Source organism: Dermacentor variabilis, chromosome 2 (assembly GCF_050947875.1).
Source record: "Dermacentor variabilis isolate Ectoservices chromosome 2, ASM5094787v1, whole genome shotgun sequence".
Classification (NCBI taxonomy): Eukaryota; Metazoa; Arthropoda; class Arachnida; order Ixodida; family Ixodidae; genus Dermacentor; species Dermacentor variabilis.
The window spans coordinates 267,252,391-267,271,636 of NC_134569.1; the positions used below are offsets into that span (position 1 = coordinate 267,252,391).

Below are 19,246 nucleotides of genomic sequence, written 5' to 3' on the forward strand. Positions count from 1 at the left end.
CAGCACATCCATCGATGTCCGTTAAGCCGGTTCAGAGTTCCCCTAGCACCTATTTAATTCGGTTTGAGTGGAGTATTGTTCTGGTTACCGCGACATGACCCGATTTTCAGAAATTCTGATAAACGTAATATTAACAACTGTTATTTTTCGGTTTTCAGTCATGATTACAACCGCGCACGCAAGGTAACCACGAATACAAAAAAATGAAAGGTCTGCCCCTGGGCTCTTTACACATTTGATTTGAATTCAAGACAGAGCTGCGCTTGGGCGTTTGTTTTGTATGCATCTGCACTTTTTTTTGAACATTGAAAAAGCAATAATCGCGCGCAACACGAGACACTATTTGCGGTGGGGCTGTACTCCATGTCGTGACACGGCCGTGTGTGCCATCCGTGGTCCTGGTAGAAGTGTGATTGGACGTCTAGAGCAAGGCATAGGCCTGATGTTGAACTCTGTATATGAGCTGAAGCTGCAGCGTCGAGCTTTTTGCCGTATTTTATTAAAATCCCAAGGCCCAACCAAACTGTAGCATGTTCGTGCTGCTTTTAAGTTCTCACTTTTTAAAACCATACAAAAAGTATGGGTAATTAATAATAATAGTGATAATTATTATTCTCGTTGAGGAGAGCCAGATGTTCTTGCTAGAGGCAGTGCATCTTAGTTTCTTTGCTGCCATTACATTACACAAACTAAAACTAGATTTGATATTGCCCTGTGCCATGCATAAATCTAGGCACCTTCATTAAATCGTCTTTATTGTTTATTATCAGCCAATGTTGTCTTCTCCATGATCCACTCCGGGTGCAGAATCTCTCTAGACAATGTACCGTTTGTGGTTGTCAAATAAACCGTCAAAGTCTGCATATTTGGAACGGAATACTGCAAAAAGACTCGAGAGAAAAACAAAGACCAGGTATGTTACATGATAATGCACTTGCGAACGTTTCAGTCTCGTGCAGATATCCAGCAGCGTTCCAAATTTAAAGATTGTGTACAGGCAGTGTAAAGAGGATTTACTTTATGTTACTTTAGGTTAGGTTACTTTAGGTTTACACCAGAAATAAATATTGATGATTTCATTTACAGGGTTCAAGCACCACTGACTGGCCGAAGGAGGTGTACGAGAAGAAGCGAATGAACCTCCAAGGCACAAAGAAGAAAGTGTGTGCAGCAACAATGAATTTGAAGTTGATTGAATTGTACCCAGATTTCCAGGTACGTAATGCGCAACCACAAGTAAAATATGTTTGCAGGTTACTTTCTGGGCACCTTTATCACGGCATTTATGTCTGCAAGCAGACACGAAACAAGCAGTTTTAAAACATTATTACATCGTCCTTGCAGTGGCTCGTGAGAAATTTGTAGCTTATGTCCACTATCATTGCTTCTACTTCTGGTGATAGTAGGGAATTTTAGTAGAGAAATCCGATAAGGATGCCTTCTCTCCCCTCTGACAGCCTTGAATACGCGTTGTGCATCGTTATGGTATCGTTATTGGGGCTAAAGAACGGTCTGGTAAAACTCCCTAATATCGGCTTTTCCTGTTGCCCTTGGTGCGCAGTGCAGGCAAATTTGTCGTGGCATAAGATGGGGCATGTTAGACTTGGTTGACGTAAGCTCAATGAAAGGTTTGTTTGAGCTAGTTGGTTTACTAGCTCAATCAGCAATGATCATTATGGTTTAAAACAGCGTGCCAATATGAGGACAAAGTGAAGACGAGACAGAAGACAGCACTGAACTAACAACAGAAAGTTTATTTCCACTATTTCCAGTATATATACGAGTGCACATGGGAAATAGCAAAAAAAAAGACAGTGCGAAAGATGAAAAGAGTACAGCACATACATTCTCGACATCCAAGGCGAGGCTGTATGTGTTGTACTCCTTTTATCTTTCGCACTCTGCTTATTTTGGCATTTCCCACGTATATATATAATGGGCAAGTGGAGATAAATTTCCAGTTGTTAGTTCAGTGCTGTCTTCTGTCTCGTCTTCACTTTCTTCTCATCTTGTCGCGCTGTTTTAAACCATAAAGTATGCTCAATGTACGTAACAATGCCTACTTTCTAGGTGGACCTTCCCCAGCCATGAGGCCAGACGAAAGAGGGTCGGCTAAAAGCAGACAAGGCCAAGCAGCTGCAGGAGGTGCTTGACGCAGAGCAGCAGACTGTGGCCAAAGAGACGTGGATATACATTAAAATTGCCAACTGCGGTTCCCATCGTAACCTTGGTTTCGAGGACATGGAAGCTTTTAGCCAAAACATGGACAGGAACATTGCTGAGCGAATTCAAATGTTGCCAAGAGAAGGAATTACATCTGTATCAGATGTGAAAAAGTGTCTGCACTATTACGTGCACGACGTACTTTTTGCAAACAAGGAAAAGCCTGATAGCAGCTGCAGGGCCTTTTTCCCAACACATCGTGATATCAGGAACCAGATCCAAGCTGTTCTTAAGAAAGACCGCTTCAGTAGAGTCGATCAAGAAAATGCTAGCGTCCTTATTGAAAAGATCAGGGGTGAGCAACCCGAATCCTCCATTTTATTTCGGCCATATGCAGCGCGCAGCTGCGTGGGTAGCAACGACTCGACCAACGTGGAAGAGAGCATTGCCAGCGAGTGCGAAGACACGTTGCTGTTCTGCTTCCAGACAAAGTTCATGAGAACCATGCTTAAAAAGTATGGAGGCTCAGTAGTTTGCCTGGACGCAACACACAAGACTAGTGATTATGCCTTACCACTTTTCTTGCTTGTTGTGAAAACACCGTCGGGATACACACCAGCTGGTGTGTTTATCGTACAGTTTGAGACGACCCACTGTATCGCTGATGCTTTAGACGTTTTCAAGCAGTGGTGTGATAACTGGTCCCCACAGTACTGGATGGTAGATTACAGCAAGGCAGAAATAAGTGCCATCAAGCAAGTGTTCCCAGAGAGTCAAATCTCCATCTGTGACTTCCATAGACTACAAGCATGGCAAAGGTGCCTGCGCAGAAAGGAAAACAGTATATCCGATCCGGATGATGCCCTGAGACTCATGAAACGCTTAGCCAGTGCTTCAAATCAGGATGAGTTTGACAAGGCATTTGAAGTCCTTGTCGCCTCAGAGTACTGGAAAAACGAAAAATTCCGCAGTTACTTTGAAGCAGTGTGGCTGTCTGTAAAGGAGCTGTGGGTCATGTCTTACAGGCTGGAGTTTGATGGTGTCTTGACCACAAATAACGGCATTGAGGCCCAAAACAGGGTGTTGAAGGCACAGTATGTGAAAAGTGCCAGTGGGAAACGGTCGTTAACATCCCTAATCACAGCTGTCGGTCGTCCATGACTACCTTCCCGACAAAGAAGTGAAATTCCATGAGGCAGCAAGGAGGCAGTCATCAGTGTACAGACAGTACAGCGAAAATATTCCTGCATACCTGCACAACCGGCCTCACGGGTTTGTTAAACATATGCTGAGACGGCTCGTTAACGCAGAGGAATACAGCCACACAGACATGAAAGAGCTGCCCACTGAAGGCATGTTCTCGGTTCATTCTGAAAGAAGTGATGATGACGTGCACACAGTCGACTTCACCAAGCCATCCTGTACCTGCCCCGACTTTAGAAAGCACAAGTACCCATGCAAACACTTTTGTGTTGTTTTTAAGTACAGCGACAGGTGGCGCTTTTCCTCTCTTCCGCAGAGTTACCTCAGTCGACCGCAAATTACACTTGGAAGCTGTCTAGAATCAGAAACAGGTTCTGAGATTCCCCTTGTCAATGAGCCCAGCCCTTCTGAAGTGTCTTCACAGGCTCTTGGTACAACAGTATCAGAGCGTGACATTCCCTTTGCCAATGAGTCAAGCTTTTGTCAAGTGCCTTTACAGCCTGTGGTTGCTATGGTTCCTGGGACAGCAGTCCTCTCAGTCTCGGAGTTGCGCAAATGTATAATCGAGGAACTTGAAAAGCGCAGTTCGCTCCTTTACTGCTGCCACGACGTTCAAACACTGTTGGAGGCTAGGGGCTTATTGCAAGTCACCTTCCGTAAGTTGGCTGAATCTGTGCCTCAGAGTTCTGGCCTTCACATTCGGAGCTCACCGACAAAGGGATGCTCGTCTCTGAAGCCTCTTCCAAAGAGAAGGCGCCTATAGTGTGCTTTCACTCTGCCATTGATTCGTTGATTCTTCACAGGAGCTTTGGCTCGGGCTGCTAGGAAAGGGTCCGGGGAAAACGTTAGCGATTGCAGCTCGGTGTTTTTTTTCATTTTTTAAGGAGTTTGAGTTTGACAAGGCATTTGAAGTCCTTGTCGCCTCAGAGTATTGGAAAAACGAAAAATTCCGCAGTTTACAAAACTTTACAAAACTCAATTTTTACCATGCATAACTTGAGCTTAAGCAGAGTGTCTTAAATATGTGTAAATATGTTTTAGAATGTTTGGAGCTTTTAAGATTAATATGCTATGTTTTATACTAGACTCCATTATAGTCATGTAATTGCAACATTGGCAACGGCTGTGTATGTGTAGAAATACTGCCTTAATGTTTCGTGTCGGTGACTCAATTCATTGATTCTATAAAACTATGTTTTTAGGCTTGTGTTTTCAATGTATGTGTATAAAACTGCTTGTAATGTTGCATCCCTTCTGTACTTTCATGAAAGTGCTTGCTTTTATACTTTCCTTTTAACATTTTAATATAGTAGCTATTGTATATGGAAACGTGTTATTACATTTTTGTCTGGTGTTTACTTCAAGAAATGTTCAGTAGTGTGCTTGTAATATGCATCGACTGTGAATAAAGCACATTTGAGAGAATGCCTAATGTGCACCAAGAGTTTATTTTGAAAATGTGAAGTGTGGTTACCTACACAGTAGAGCAATTTCGCCAAGTGTACTTCAACAGTTGTGACTGGAATTAGAGGCTGGGCAAACTGGCCATTTTTGAGCGCAATTATGAGAACTACCCTTTCAGCGAAATGCTTTAGGTATACATTCTGATACTAGTGACTTGAGGGAGCTGTTTCATTATCCAGACTTAAAACATTTTTCAATGGCACCCTATGGGAATGGGGATATAAAAAGGGGTTGCATAAGGAACAGGAATGCACAAGAAAACAGGCAATCGTCTAAACTTGGCATTTATCAGCTAGTCTCAACATGTACTTTAGTATCGTGGAACTCGAAACAGTCAATGTTGATCTGTTTAGTTTTTGCCCATCATGTAACGAAAACATGCGACCTGATGTATGGTGCATCAATCGTTAGTATGGTGCGTACTACATAGCCGTTCTACGGAAAGGGGAAAAGTCTCATGAACCCTCTTTTTTGCGCCTTGTAGGTTCATTCACTTTTTCTCGTGCACCTCCTTTGGCCATTCAGTGGTCAGTGGTGCTTGAATCCTGTAAATTAAATAAAGTATATTTATTTCTGGTGTTCTTACATGCATGTTAAAAGACACACAGGTCAACTGTAACATCATGCGGCTTTGGTAAGTACAAACAACAACAGTGACATGCTTCCATAGTTCACACCAGGCATGTAGCCAGGATTTTGTTTGGCTTGCAACTACTGAATGAGGGGGGGCCGGAGGGGAAAACGCCACAGGTGGGAGATATGGTAAAGGACATCCCAGCAAAACTGAAGATTTCTTGGGGGACTGGGCCACTCCAACCAGCGGCTATGTGCCTGGTACACAGCCATAATGGTGTTTTCCTAAATCGATTCATTTACTAGGACCAACCTGAGGGCCCTGAAAGGGGCATCGTATAAGGGAAAATAAGTTAAAAACAGCTGTCGCGAAGTATCCTCTTTACACTGCTTGCACACAATCTTTGAGTTGGAAGGCTGCTGGATATCTGCATGAGAGTGAAGTGTTTGCAAGCGCATCCATGTAACATACCTGGCCTTTTTCTCCCTGAGTCTTGTTGTAGTATTCCATTCCGAACTTGCGGACTGAGTGTTTCCTTCACAACTCGAAATGGCACATTCCCCAGAGAGATTTGACATCCGCAGTGGATTGTGAAGAAGACATTGGCTAAAAATAAACAACAAAGACGATTTAATGACGGCGCCTAGTTTTATGCATGGCAGAGGCAATAACGAATCTGGCTTTAATTTTTGTTTATGGGCAGCAAATAAACATTAAGATATGCATGCCTCTGGCTAGAAATTTTGGCTCTCCTCAGCCATAATAATAATAATTAATATTATTATTCACCCAGACTTTTTTGTGTGGTCTTAAATAATAACTTGCAAGCAGCGCCAAAAAACCAGCATGTTACAGTTTGGTTGGGCCTTGGGATTTTAATATAACACGACAAAAAAGCTCGACGCTGACGATTCAGCTTCTCGTATACAGAGTTATACAGAGTGCCTTGTAGCAGGACCACGGATGGCACAGACGGCCGTGTCACGACATGGAGTACAGCTATGGTGGCCGTTCTAGCCACATAGTACAGCCCCACCGAAATTCGTGTCCCGTGTTGTGCGCGATTGCTTTATCACTATTAAAAAAAGCGCAGATGCATACAAAATAAACGCCCAAGCGCAGCTCTTTCTTGAATTCAAATCAAATATGTAAAGAGCACAGGGGCAGACCTTTCATTTTTTTGTATTCGTGGTTACCTTGCGTGCGCGGTTGTAATCATGACTGAAAACCGAAAAATAGCAGTTGTTAATTTTACATTTATCAGAATTTCTGAAGATCAGGTCATGTCGCGGTAACCAGAACAGTACTCCACTCAAACCAAATTAAATCGGTGCTAGGGGAACTCTGAACCGGTAACCAGAACAATATATAACCCCATTTTCAAAAAGGGGAATCAAGATGAATCAATTGCCTAGTGTTGCGCACTAACCGCAACTGAAAACAAGTCGTTCTGCCAGGTTGAGTCCCTGGTTAAAATTACTACTGCGTTTTACAATGGTAAATCTACACGCAGAGCGAAACATTAAGAAGCAGTCGATACATCCTTACATTTAGACGGCTTGTTCAGGTCTCCTGATGTCCGCACCAGTGGCGTAGCCAGAAATTTCGATCGGGGGGGGGGGGGGGGGCTCACGTTGCAGCTTGGCTTCCTCATTAAGACGAAGCTTTATCTCGGATGCTCCTATCTAAATACATGTAGAAGGTGAATTGGGTTTTCTTGGCAACCACTCCACAAAATTTGATAAGGTTTGTTGCATTTGAAAGAAAAACTTAAATTCTACTGTCTTCTGATTTCGAATTTTTCATTTAGGTTGTCAATTTTTTATTAAAAGTTGGCACAAATTTGAAATTTTCAGAAAACGAAACTATCACTTTTAAAACTCTGTAACTCAACAATGAAAAATAATATCCCAATCCTGTGAATCGCATCTAATTGTACATCTACCGCAGATAAAATCGATATGTTACAAATGAATCTTAAACAATTTAGCATTATCGAAATACAGCTTTTGCAGAACCCTTGTGCACCACGTAACTAATTCACGTAAGATACAAATTGACATACCGAATTTGTCCGCTTTGACTCTTATAATAGGTGCCGTTTGAAGAACCGCGATATCTGTTTTTGATAAAGAGCTTTTAGTTTGCAAACGTCGTGCTTCTATTTTATTCGCACTTTCAAATTTTTCAAAATATTTTAAAGGGACACTAAAGTGAAGAATGATTTCTTCTGTATCGGTAAATTACCGTTCTACAACACCAAAAACACCACTCTTACGACGATAAGACGTTTGATAAGCCACAAAAAGCGCAAGAACGAAATAGGTTCGTTCTCGCTTAGGTTCCCGCACATGGGGGCTGTGACGTCTTGGATTTTGATGGCATCTTCTAGGGCCTCCTAAGTATATATAGCGGTACAGATTGACTACATTGTGTTCTAAAGGAACAAAATATTAAACATGGCAAGCTTCGGGAGCCTTTATTCAGCCAACGCGGCCCAAATGCGAAAACATACATTGGCATCCCTGACGTCACGCTGACGTACCGGCTCGGGGGTTTCGGCGCGAAATTCAAATACTGATACTTGGACCTTCATTTTCTCATCTAATAATCAAACTATTTTTTTAAATGACTGCCTGCAGGGTTCTCAAACAATGCTTCATTAGTCTAAACTGATTTATTGTGTCGCTTTAGTGTCCCTTTAAACAAAATTCAGGCCCCAAATCTAACTGCCGCTTCCAACAGATACTAGAAGTTAACTTTCTCAAATTCAAAAAATTCCATTAAAAGTGATCCAGGGGTTATCTAAGAAAAGCGTTTCTGCGTTTTCCATTTATTTGAATAGGCCGCGTGGGTGTTGGGCCCGCGCTAAAGCTTCCTCTTAAACAATTTGTCCAGAGATCAAATACATGAATAATAACTGCATTGCCATTGTCAAAGATGCTGCAAACGAATTCTTGAACGCTACGCACTGTCAAAACAAGTAATACATGTATTTTTTAATAAAAAGATATACTCGTATGTGCCAGAAATTGTGCTCAAAATAACAGATATCAACGCTTCCATGTTTTTGCCTATTTAATAAGTAAAGAAAAAATCACATGATCCTTAGAACTATATCAGTTCGAAAGCAGCAAAGCAGTGCATGCCATTGATATGAAAAATGTAAAGGCCATGAAACGAACAAGTTGAGGACAAATATGTTAATGAAACTTTGTCATTCAACAACCTTGTTTGCATTTTTGTACATATGCAACGGCCAGTGAAAAATCTCAATGACGCTGTCATTTATTCCAATGTATTACGCAGGAGCAGCAGGCACCGGTCGTATATCGTGTTTAATTGCACCGAAATCACTGTCCCAACAGAGAGCATGTATAAAAAGCAGTTCTGCACAATATACGAAGACGAGTCAAATGAAAGTGAGCCAGTGCGATTATATGACAAACAGGGTACTTAATTTAAAAGCAGTCTCCATGAGCATTTATACATTAATCCCATTGACTAACGGGTCGAGTGATTCCCGTGTCATAAAACTCCTTAGGTTGCTGCTTCAACAAATTTGCAACGGACTCTTTCACGTCATCGTCCGACACGAATATGTTCCCCTTAAGCTGTTTTTTTCATTTGCCCCGAAATGTGGAAGTAGCAAAGCGACAGGTCTTAGCTGTATGGCGGATGTTGCAGCGTTTCTCACTTTAACTTTGCCAGTTTTGTATTAACTACATCAGTGACGTGGGGACGGGCATTGTAGAAAAAATAAAAATTAAATTATGGGGTTTTACGCGTCAAAACTACTTTCTGATTATGAGGCACGCCGTAGTGGTGGACTCCGGAAATTTCGACCACCTGGGGTTCTTTAACGCGCACCTAAATCTAAGTACACGAGTGTTTTCGCATTTCGCCTCCATCGAAATGCGGCCGTCGTGGCCGGGATTCGATTCTGCGACCTCGTGTTCTGCAGCCCAACACCATGGCCAGATGGTGGAACAAGATGACTCCATTCGTCAATTTTCCACGTCGTTTGTTCTTGATTGTGACACACAGCCGATACGGCGTTTCACAACATCGGAAACGATTGATAGTCCCTCCAGTTTTAGAAAAATATATTAGTAATGGGCCCCTGACGGTCGAAAAAAAAATAGTAAACAACACTTTCCAGCGGAAATGACGGCGTTTGCTTTCTTTGGGGGCGGTGAATTCGAATGTTTCCACTGTAAGCTTTGCCGTCGTGTTTCAGGCTCGTAGTAGTGGCACCATGGTTCGTCCCCGATCACAATTGCAGACAAGAAGTCGTAACCCTCATTGTGATACCGGATCAGATGAGTCAAGGCAGCGCAGAACCTTCTGGCGGTGGTTCAAAATCTTGGGCATCCATTGAGCACACAAGAGCAGATGACCGAGATGTTCATGAATAATGGTGTGAAGCGAACCGCGACTGATGTTCACACGCTCTGCCAATTCATCGATGTTTATCCTCCGTTCTTGTCTCATCAGCTCATCAACTTTTCACTTGTGTTGGGTGTGATTGCACGATGGCTTTGGCCCGGTCTTGGATCGTCTTTGCAACTTTCACGTCCTTTTTCAACCGTTTGCTCCAATGCTTCACAGTGGCCAATGAAATGCAATGTTCAACGTACACGGCAGCCATTCGGCGAATAATTTCCTTTTGGAAAACACCTTCAGCTGCCAAAACATTCACGGCACCCCGCTGCTCAACTTCTGAAGTGTCCATTACGTCACGCAACCATGTTGAATCCAGTGTATGAGAGCATTAAAGAACATTTACCCTCACAACTGCGTGTCAGTTTTGTAAATGAAAGGTGCCTCTGTGCTACGCGCATGCCTCGCAGATAATGAACACCGAACCATTATTGCGCGGGGTGAGTAGGCTCACTGTCATTGAAGTCGCCCTCGTTCGTTAGAAATGCGAAGATACAATGGAATATACAAATGCTTGATAAAGGGCAAAAAAGTGTCACTGGAAAGAAAGTTCACTGCACGTATACACAAAACCTCGCAACAAGATATTTAAATATACGTATAAGTCTCCAATAAATCTACGTATATAAGAAAAAGTCACTGTATATAACGCGTCAAACAAGGCAAATAAACTTGTAGCGCAATCACAGATTCACAGAATCCTGGATCCCGCCCCCCTTCCATCCACTAAATCCGATGTATCGCGTGCGACGGAAGGCGGCGCCCTTGCTCCCCGCTTTTCTCCTTTGCGCACGCAAGACTGAGCCACCATCGTCGGCTCACCCATTCCACTCCCACTACTCTTTCATTCGCACATACAGCATGCGGCGCGCGGTGACGACGTTATTGCCCTGAGACGTCATACGAAACATGAGGGCGACGGCGACAGAAGGAATGCGCCTGGAGTCTTCATATAATTGCTATCACAATAATATAATAATAGTGTCCGGCAACCGAAGCGTGCCGTGGCCGATTACTTTCCGCAAAAGAAGTAACAAACTGTCACCATGCGACAATTCGCTGCGCCGCAACAATGTATCTATCTTTCTTCCTTTTGTGGGGCGGGGGCACCGAAATGAAAAAAAAAAAACAACGCGAAGGAGAGTATTTTGGCCACAATCCAATGCCAACTTTGGGCACCTAATGTGGCTACCGAATGAATATCGAAGAAAACGCGAGACGCTTGGTCCACCGAGAGCCATACGCATATGTATAGTGCTCGGTATTTTACACCGGCGAGACAACACTTTCCGGAGAGGTTGCACTCAAGCGAACGCGGTGTAATCCGTCACGTCTTCACAGTGATGGCGGTGTGCGACCATTATTTCTTTTTCTCATCTGCTAGCCAGAAGGCGTCTATACCTCTGCCAGGCGAAAATTCACTCGGCCAGAGAAAACCACACGCGCACCGAAGTACGCGGCGCGGTGGTTTCGGGCCAACACAAGAAAAACGCATGAGCTCTGGCTGGCTCTGCCAGCCCGCGGGCAGGGTAGCGAGAATAAAAGAATTTACGAGGCTCAATGTGTCCTCACGAATAAAAGTGAAAGTAGAAAAAATAAATAAGAACGTAGTTACCCTGGCTGGCTTTATTGTCTTGACATGGATGCTTTGGCGTAGGTGAAAAAAAATGTTGATATTTTTTTAATAATAATAATATTTGGGGTTTTACGTGCCAAAACCACTTTCTGATTATGAGGCACGCCGTAGTGGAGGACTCCGGAAATTTTGACCACCTGGGGTTCTTTAACGTGCACCTAAATCTAAGCACACGGGTGTTTTTGCATTTCGCCCCCATCGAAATGCGGCCGCCGTGGCCGGGATTTGATCCCGCGACCTCGTGCTCAGCAGCCCAACACCATAGCCACTGAGCAACCACGGCGGGTTGATATTTTTTTTTTATGCGACATGACAGCACAATTGAACCACCACAACGCTTCGTCTCATCGTATCTCGCTCCGTGTTTTGTCAACTTGTCTCATAGTGTGTTGATTTGGCTTGTTCCAATGTAAGACTTTAGAAAAGTCAATGCACCTTTGGCGACAAATTTTTATAAAAACATTAAGCCCACAAAGTTCCGGAATTGATAATCTAAAGCACGACTTTGGAAATATCAATGCACCTTTCGCATCAAAAATTTATTAGAACTTTATACCCATAAAGTGTCAGAATGGAAATCCAAGCGCTCCCTATTCCGCGGCCTCCGCGAGATGCCGCGACGAGCCCGCCCGCCCCGCCTTTGGAACTTTGTTCTCGGATGGAGCTCCTTGCGTTACGATATGTGACTCCCGGTGCATGGGCGTTGCCGCGAAATCCAGCCCGATTTCGCAATGTTCGCGCTAAAATGTTTTTTCGAGCGTGAAAAGGACATTATAGACAAAATCGAGCATGATTTTTGTCGCCGGGGGTTGTTTTGGCCGGCGGCGCATGGACAGCACGAAAAAATTTCGGGGGGGGGGGGCTGAAGCCCCATAAGCCCCCCCCTGGCTACGCCCCTGGTCCGCACAGCATACCTCTCGTTGACGGCAGCCAAGGACCTCTCAAAAAGCTTATCGTCTGACTTCAGGTAGTCATGGGATAGAGGCTCGCTCATCGTTGCATTCCGCGCATTTACCAGCGAAACAAAACGCGCGCCGACATTTCACTCCACTGAAGCGCCGCACACCGACCACGCCGCCAAACAGAGGGCAAAAGAAAAATGGTGACACGTCATCGAGGCGAGGCTCCGCCCCTGCACGGATTTGTTGTGAAAACAGTCGCACCCCACCTAGGATCAGGTCACGTGAGGGATTTTTGTACCACAAATAGACGCACGCTGTTCGAAGTGCTTTTAGTTGTGGATAATTGGCGTCAAAATGTTTTCAGCCGTTTTAAAAGTACTCGCAAAAGTTCTTAAACGCGTTTAATAGGCACGAAATTTATTGTAATTTCACAAATTTTGTTCCAGGTCGTCATTGCTATCATTTGCAAATGCCATTATATTTTACTGTGTAGCACCGCAAGAGACCGAATGACATTCGATGCATCGAATGCCATTCGATTCGAATGACATTAAATCTTCCCTTGTGACAGGGGTATTAGATAGACGGCTGGTTAAACGGCATGAAGTATCGTCACCGTGTACCCAATACGATCCTGTGTGCCTCTGGTGGCTAATCAGCCCGATCTTCGCCTATGCTTTCGCGCTTTCCGAAACACACCCTACTCTTGTCGTTCCCTCTGTTTGCGTATGTCACGTTATCGTTTCAATCGATGCTGTCAACCTGGACGGACCTTGTACCGACGGCATGGTGCTGTTCTGCGAATTGTGGCATTCGCATACTGCGAGTACAATCCCCGCATTACTATTTTAACCGTTTTACTTATGTCTCTACATGCGCGCAATTAAGCACGCTGATAAGTAATTGCTGTCCTGACGAAGATAAGTCCCCATGTACAAACCTTGGCTCCTAGTTCTACCACTGTAGATCATCGAAAGGAAAGAAGTTACTCACAGCCATAAAGTCCTTCTTTACGCCGTTGAAAGATAGGCCGGACCCACCAACATTGCTGCAGACGCTTCTGCGCTCCCCCCGCCTTTGCAAAAGCAGCAGTAGCAAAAGCTTCTTTGTCATGTGGTACATTGCGGGCAGAGAACGCTGAAGCCGGCGAAGCGAGCGGCTAAGCAAAAGCTCGACAACATCGTGTGCATGGTCAGGCACATATGTCAAACTGCAGTCGTGGGCAAGCAGACGCTATCGCGCGTGATATTGATCATTGATGTAGCTTTGCTTGCCATACGGTTGTGTAGATACAAACGGCACGCATTTTTCAACTTAAAGGGATACTAAAGCGAAAAATGATTTCTTCCGCATCAGTAAATTACCGTTCTACAACGCCAAAAACACCACTCTTACAACGATAAGACGTTTGGTAAGCCAGAAAAAGCGCAAGAACGAAATACAAGTGGCGACCCCTACTTAAGTTGCCGCACCTGGGGCACTCCGTGACCTGGGGGCTGTGACGTCTTGGATTTTGCTGGCATTTTCTAGGGCCTACTAATTATATATGTGGCGGTACAGATTGACTACATTGTGTTCTAAGGGAACCAAATGTTAAACATGGCAAGTTTCGGGAACCCTTATTCAGCGAACGCGGCCCAAATGCGAAAACATACTTTGGAATCCCTGGCGTCACGCTGACGTACCTGCGCTGGGGTTTCGGCGCGAAATTCAAATACTGATGCTCGGACCTTCATTTTCTCGTCTAATAATCAAACTATTTTTTTTAAATGGCTGCCTGCAAGGTTCTGAAGCAATGCTTCATTAGTCTAAACTGATTTATTGTTTCGCTTTAGTGTCCCTTTAAAAAAAATATGCTAGCTGTGGCATTGATAAATAGAAAAGGCTAATTAAATCAAGGATAAACTTTTCTCAAGCACAAAGACGAACGTTTCCGCCATCGCTGGTCCGTCGGCCCTGTGCTACGCGGGGATGTATCGTGTGGCTGGCCGCCCTTCATCACCCGCGTACGCACTCGGAGGCGCGTACGCGTATCCGCGCTACGTGTGGTTGGGCCTTAAAGGAGTACTGACACAAAAATTTCAAGTCGAGAAAGCTTGTGAGATCGATTTAGGTGGTCACACACACATCGTCTACCGAATATCAGCGGCGAATATAGCTGAGAACATATTTAAAACCAATTTTAAAGTACGTGCTCGCAGCCAACCGCAAAACGGAGCACCTCGCGACATCGACATCATGGTGGGGTTGTAAATAACCAAGAAAACGTCTTGTGGCTACGTCACGAATTTTCGTTGGCTGCCATGCAGCTTACATGTGCTCTTCTCCTCTGTTGTTGCTTGTTCTAGCTGTTGTAGCGGGACGTTCTCCATGTCGCGGCAACTGCAGTTTTTGTCGTGTCCATCGGGATATTTCCCACACTATCAGCTTGACTGCGCTGCACTGACCACGCACGAATATATACACGCTACTGGTTAAATACCGTGCAGGCCACAACGTTCAACGCCAATTTGTTGTGTCTTACCATTGAACGTGGCCGATGCGAGGGTTTTGTTGAGGTTCGTCCTCGCCATCGCCGGCCCCAATATCCGAGTCGCTAAGTGATTGGCCACGTCTAAAGCGCGAGACACATGGTGCGATTTTCCGTGCGATCTGTCGTACGGCGCGTCGTGCGCGACTCGCCGAATGCGGCGATTCGGGACACATGGTACATGGACAGCGAGCGACGGGTAGCTCCGCCCAGAACCGGCGCCCCTGCGTGGAAGTTCGGAATGCTGCGTAACTTCGAACAGAAAGCAAACGTATTTGCACAGCTCTCTTGTTTGAAACAAACGGCGACAATATAGAGACGTCTATGCGAACACTGTAGACGTGTTTCCGCAAGACCGCGTTCGCAGTATCGGATCCGTTGACAGCTGCTGATGGCCAGGAGCCGGCAGACATAGCTCGCTGGGCCATCGAATCCGACACCGGTTGCGCTTGTGACATGATCGCTTGCAGCTCGTATAGCGAAGCGCCTATGTTAGTCAGCACAACGTGTACACAGTTATGTCACGCTTAAATTGCAGCACATTTGATTTCATTGGCGCCTACCGAAGCGAACGAGCATGCCAGGCGAGCTTGCGATCGCTGAGAGACGATGTAGGCCTAGCTCGCCGGCCGTCTATCCGGGGCCGAGGGTCCTTGCGCTGCGTCCGCAGCTCGTAATAAAGCGCCTAAATTCGTCAGCACAATCAATGCCTGAACATTTATGTTTCTGTTAAGTGAAAATACGGTTAGTTTTCCCGGTGCCGTTAGTAGCGATCAGTAAACATGCCAGTCGGGCGAGCCTCTTTAGGGCGCGACGTCTCACCCTCAATCGTGTCGCCCTCTCTAGGACGAGACGGTTGCTGACCGCGTTTGAGTAGAAATCACACCGACGATTTACTATTTCGCACAACGTTTTAAAACTCGTACTCTTTCGAGGTCACTTTATTGGAGAAGTTATTTCATGTCAGAAACAAATTGTAGCCCATTTATGTTCCGCCGTCAGCGGCGAAAGAAACCCGCATTTCTACCAGGGAGAGCAAAAAAAAAAAAAAAACACACACACACACAGATATGATCGGAGCGGCGACGCGCCCACTCGCCGGCCCCGCCCCGCCGGGTCTACCACGTGGCCATGACGTTCACGCTACCGGCGCTGTCATAGGCTGCGGTCGTCCGACCGATGCGGCAGTCGCACGGCAATTTTCAGCTAGATTACAAAGACGGCGCCGAATGAAACAACACACGAAGAAGGGGGACACGAGACAGCACGTAGGCGTAGACAGCACGAGCGCCTACGTGCTGTCTCGTGTCCCCCTTATTCGTGTGTTGTTTTATTCGGCGCCGTCTTTGTAATCATGCTTAACCAACTAACCCACCAACACATGCTCAATTTTCAGCAAGTTGGTCGCGCACGCTGGCTGCGCGTCAGAGCATACGTCACGGCTTTTTGCGAACACGTGACCACTTTGTTTACATTCCCGCTTGTCCCGTCTCGTTACTCCCTGAAACCGAAACTTCGACTGGTCGCTACAAAAAAGACTGCAAATAATTACCTGTCGCGCTCTGAAGCAAATGAGGTTTCGTGCCGTGATTACTGGGTCATTAACTACTTGTTAAAGCAGAAAAAAACCACGTGGATTTTTTTGTGTCAGTACTCCTTTAAATATTTTGATCATAGCAGGAAACTGAGACCAAGCTGACATTTCCAAATTCCCTGAGTTTTCCAGGTTTTCCCTGAATGGCTCTGCAAAATTCCCTGAGTGACACAGAACTTTCACTGTCCCTATCTTGTAAGCATGTTAAAAAATAAAAAGCGGCTTAATTCAATTTGAATAGTAAGGAGTAGTGTTTATTTTATTCCAAAAGAAAGAAGGGAGTGGTTAGTAAAATGAATAACAAATAAGATATCTCCAATGAAGTGGCAAAACCCATTGGAAATCGAGTCGAACATTCTCAAATACGAATAAAAAGGAGATGCATATAGAGGAGGGAGGAAAGAACTTTATTGTGTGCCCTGCGAGTTGTTGGGGAGGGCCAGAGGCCCCGCCTAGGTGACGGCCAGGAGTCCGAGGGTCCTGGCGGCATCCTCGGCCCGCTGGACGGCTCATAGCTGATCCTCGAGGGCGGGGCTGAGCAGCGCGGCTTCCCAGCGCGTGCGAAGGCTGCTGCTAGAGGCCGAGTTTTCTTTGCTGTTATTTATCCCTCGGCATTCCCATAATATATGCTCCAGAGTGGCTCGGGATTCGCATGTTTTGCATTTGTCCGTTGGATATACATCCCTATATATGATGTGCGAGAGCGCAGGATTCGGATACGTCCTAGTTTGTAACTGCCGCCATGCGACAGACTGCTTTTTTGTCAATTTTGCGTGAGGTCGCGGGAATATGCGCCTCTGTAACCTATAATGTTTCGTAATGTCATTATATTGTCACAAGCTGTCATGAACCGCACTTGCCACGCAGACAAGCAGATGAAAGAAAGAGGAGAACGACGTTAGCCAAGCTACCGCGAGACCGCTCTTCAACAAGCGCGCCTATCAACCAGATTCATCTAGTTCTGCATTTAACTACTCGTGTGTAACATTTGGTGGAGGTGCGGGGTAACTCCCACGACCTACAACGGAGCCACCAGCACAAGAGCTACGCCGAAACCGTCGCCTCGCCGGACTTTCGCCGTCGCGCTCAATCATGGCCACAGAGCAAAATACCCTCACAAGCAGTGCCTCGGCGAGCCCAGTCCCTATCCAGCACTACCGAGAGCCACGCACGTTCTCGGCGAAGGCAGAGGAAGATGTGGATGAGTGGCTAACCCATTACGAAAGGGTAAGCCAATACAATATCTGGAACGCTGCCAGTCAGCTTAGGAACGTGGTTTTCTTCTTGGCCGGTACGGCGTTGGTATGGTATGACAACCACGCGGACATGCTAACTACATGGACACGCTTTGTTGAGGAGATCAAAAAGTGTTTCGGTGACTCGGACGCAAAGAGGAAACGTGCGGAACTCACATTAGCCCAGAGAGCTCAGGTACCCGGCGAGACTTGCACTACCTATATCGAAGAAATTTTGAAGCTGTGCCGAACCGTCAATCCTCAAATGACAGAGGAAGATAAAGTGGGGCACGTGGTAAAAGGAATAGCGGAAGACGTGTACAACTTCCTCATTGGTAAAGAGAACTTGCACACTGTATCAGAACTGATACGGCACTGCCGTACGTTCGAGGCGCTGAAGACTCGCCGAATTGCACCAAAGTTTGGACGGCTGGCCAATGTAACGACTGTAGCAAGTGTTGACACGAGTCCTCCGCTCCCAGACCTTTCGTCCGCCATCCGCTAGATAGTCCGCGAGGAGCTCCAGCGACATGACGAACACGCACGTTATGCGGCGCCACGTTGCAACTCCTCCGTTATCCGAGACACTCTTTGGGAACCCCCTTCGGCTACTTGGAACCACTCGGTGAACGTCGCGGATCTTAACGGCTCCAGAGACGAACCGCATTACATTACGACTGAACCACCACGCAATGATTCGCCCCCTCAATGTTTTGATCCACGCCCACGCAACTTTCGTCCGCGAAGACTCGCCGCTACCCACGACTTTCAAGGGGAAGAGCCTCGTTACCCTCAACCGATGTCTTCGGTAGAATACTTCAATCCGCATTCTGAAGTTCGCCCTTCGCCAGTGTGTTACTGCTGCGGCATGCCTGGCCATATAGCTAGGTACTGTAGCCGACGCCAGGCATCAAACTACTGATCGTCAGCGCCGACTATGCGGTCTAGCGGTCGTACACTGCGCACTCAGTGGCCAGGAGACTCCACTTCAGGAAGCCACTTTCGAGAGGACCGATGCACCGCCCAGGAGACCTACTTTGGCGAAGAAAGAACCCGGAACCGCTACCGCTCCCCTGCCTCCGACCGTACTCTGACGCCACCACCGGCCTTCCGAGCCTCCCGATCACCATCCCCTCGGCCGCGATTCACGTCACCATCGCCTCGGCGCCGTTTCGTGTCGCCCCCGCCGAGAAACTAGCCAGCGCGGCCGATGGAGGTGAGGCCGCTGGAAAATGTATGCTGCCGACTCAACTGCCTCCAACTATTTTCATGCTAAAGAATAAGGTTCATGTACTGATTTATGGGGTCTCTACAATGGCTTTAGTCGATACGGGAGCAACTGTCTCGGTCATGAGTATGGGGTTTAAAGGCCTTCTGGGACGCAAGGTTATGTTTCGTTGGGACCAGTGCACAAGTTTCCGTGGAGTCAGTGGTGAATCATTATACCCGGTTGGTGTGTGTAACGTGGATATGTCTTTGGGTGGGAAAGTTTTTAATGCAGA

At 46.0% G+C, this 19,246-nt stretch overlaps 1 protein-coding gene across 1 annotated transcript; it reads left to right on the forward strand.

The window, feature by feature from the left end:
• Window positions 1-1,176: 1,176 nt before the first annotated feature.
• On the forward strand, window positions 1,177-3,324 carry LOC142570787 (uncharacterized). The gene is made up of 2 exons (XM_075679118.1): window positions 1,177-1,215; window positions 2,098-3,324. The coding sequence occupies exons 1-2, from the start codon at window positions 1,177-1,179 to the stop codon at window positions 3,322-3,324; spliced, it is 1,266 nt and encodes a 421-aa protein (XP_075535233.1).
• Window positions 3,325-19,246: the final 15,922 nt, after the last annotated feature.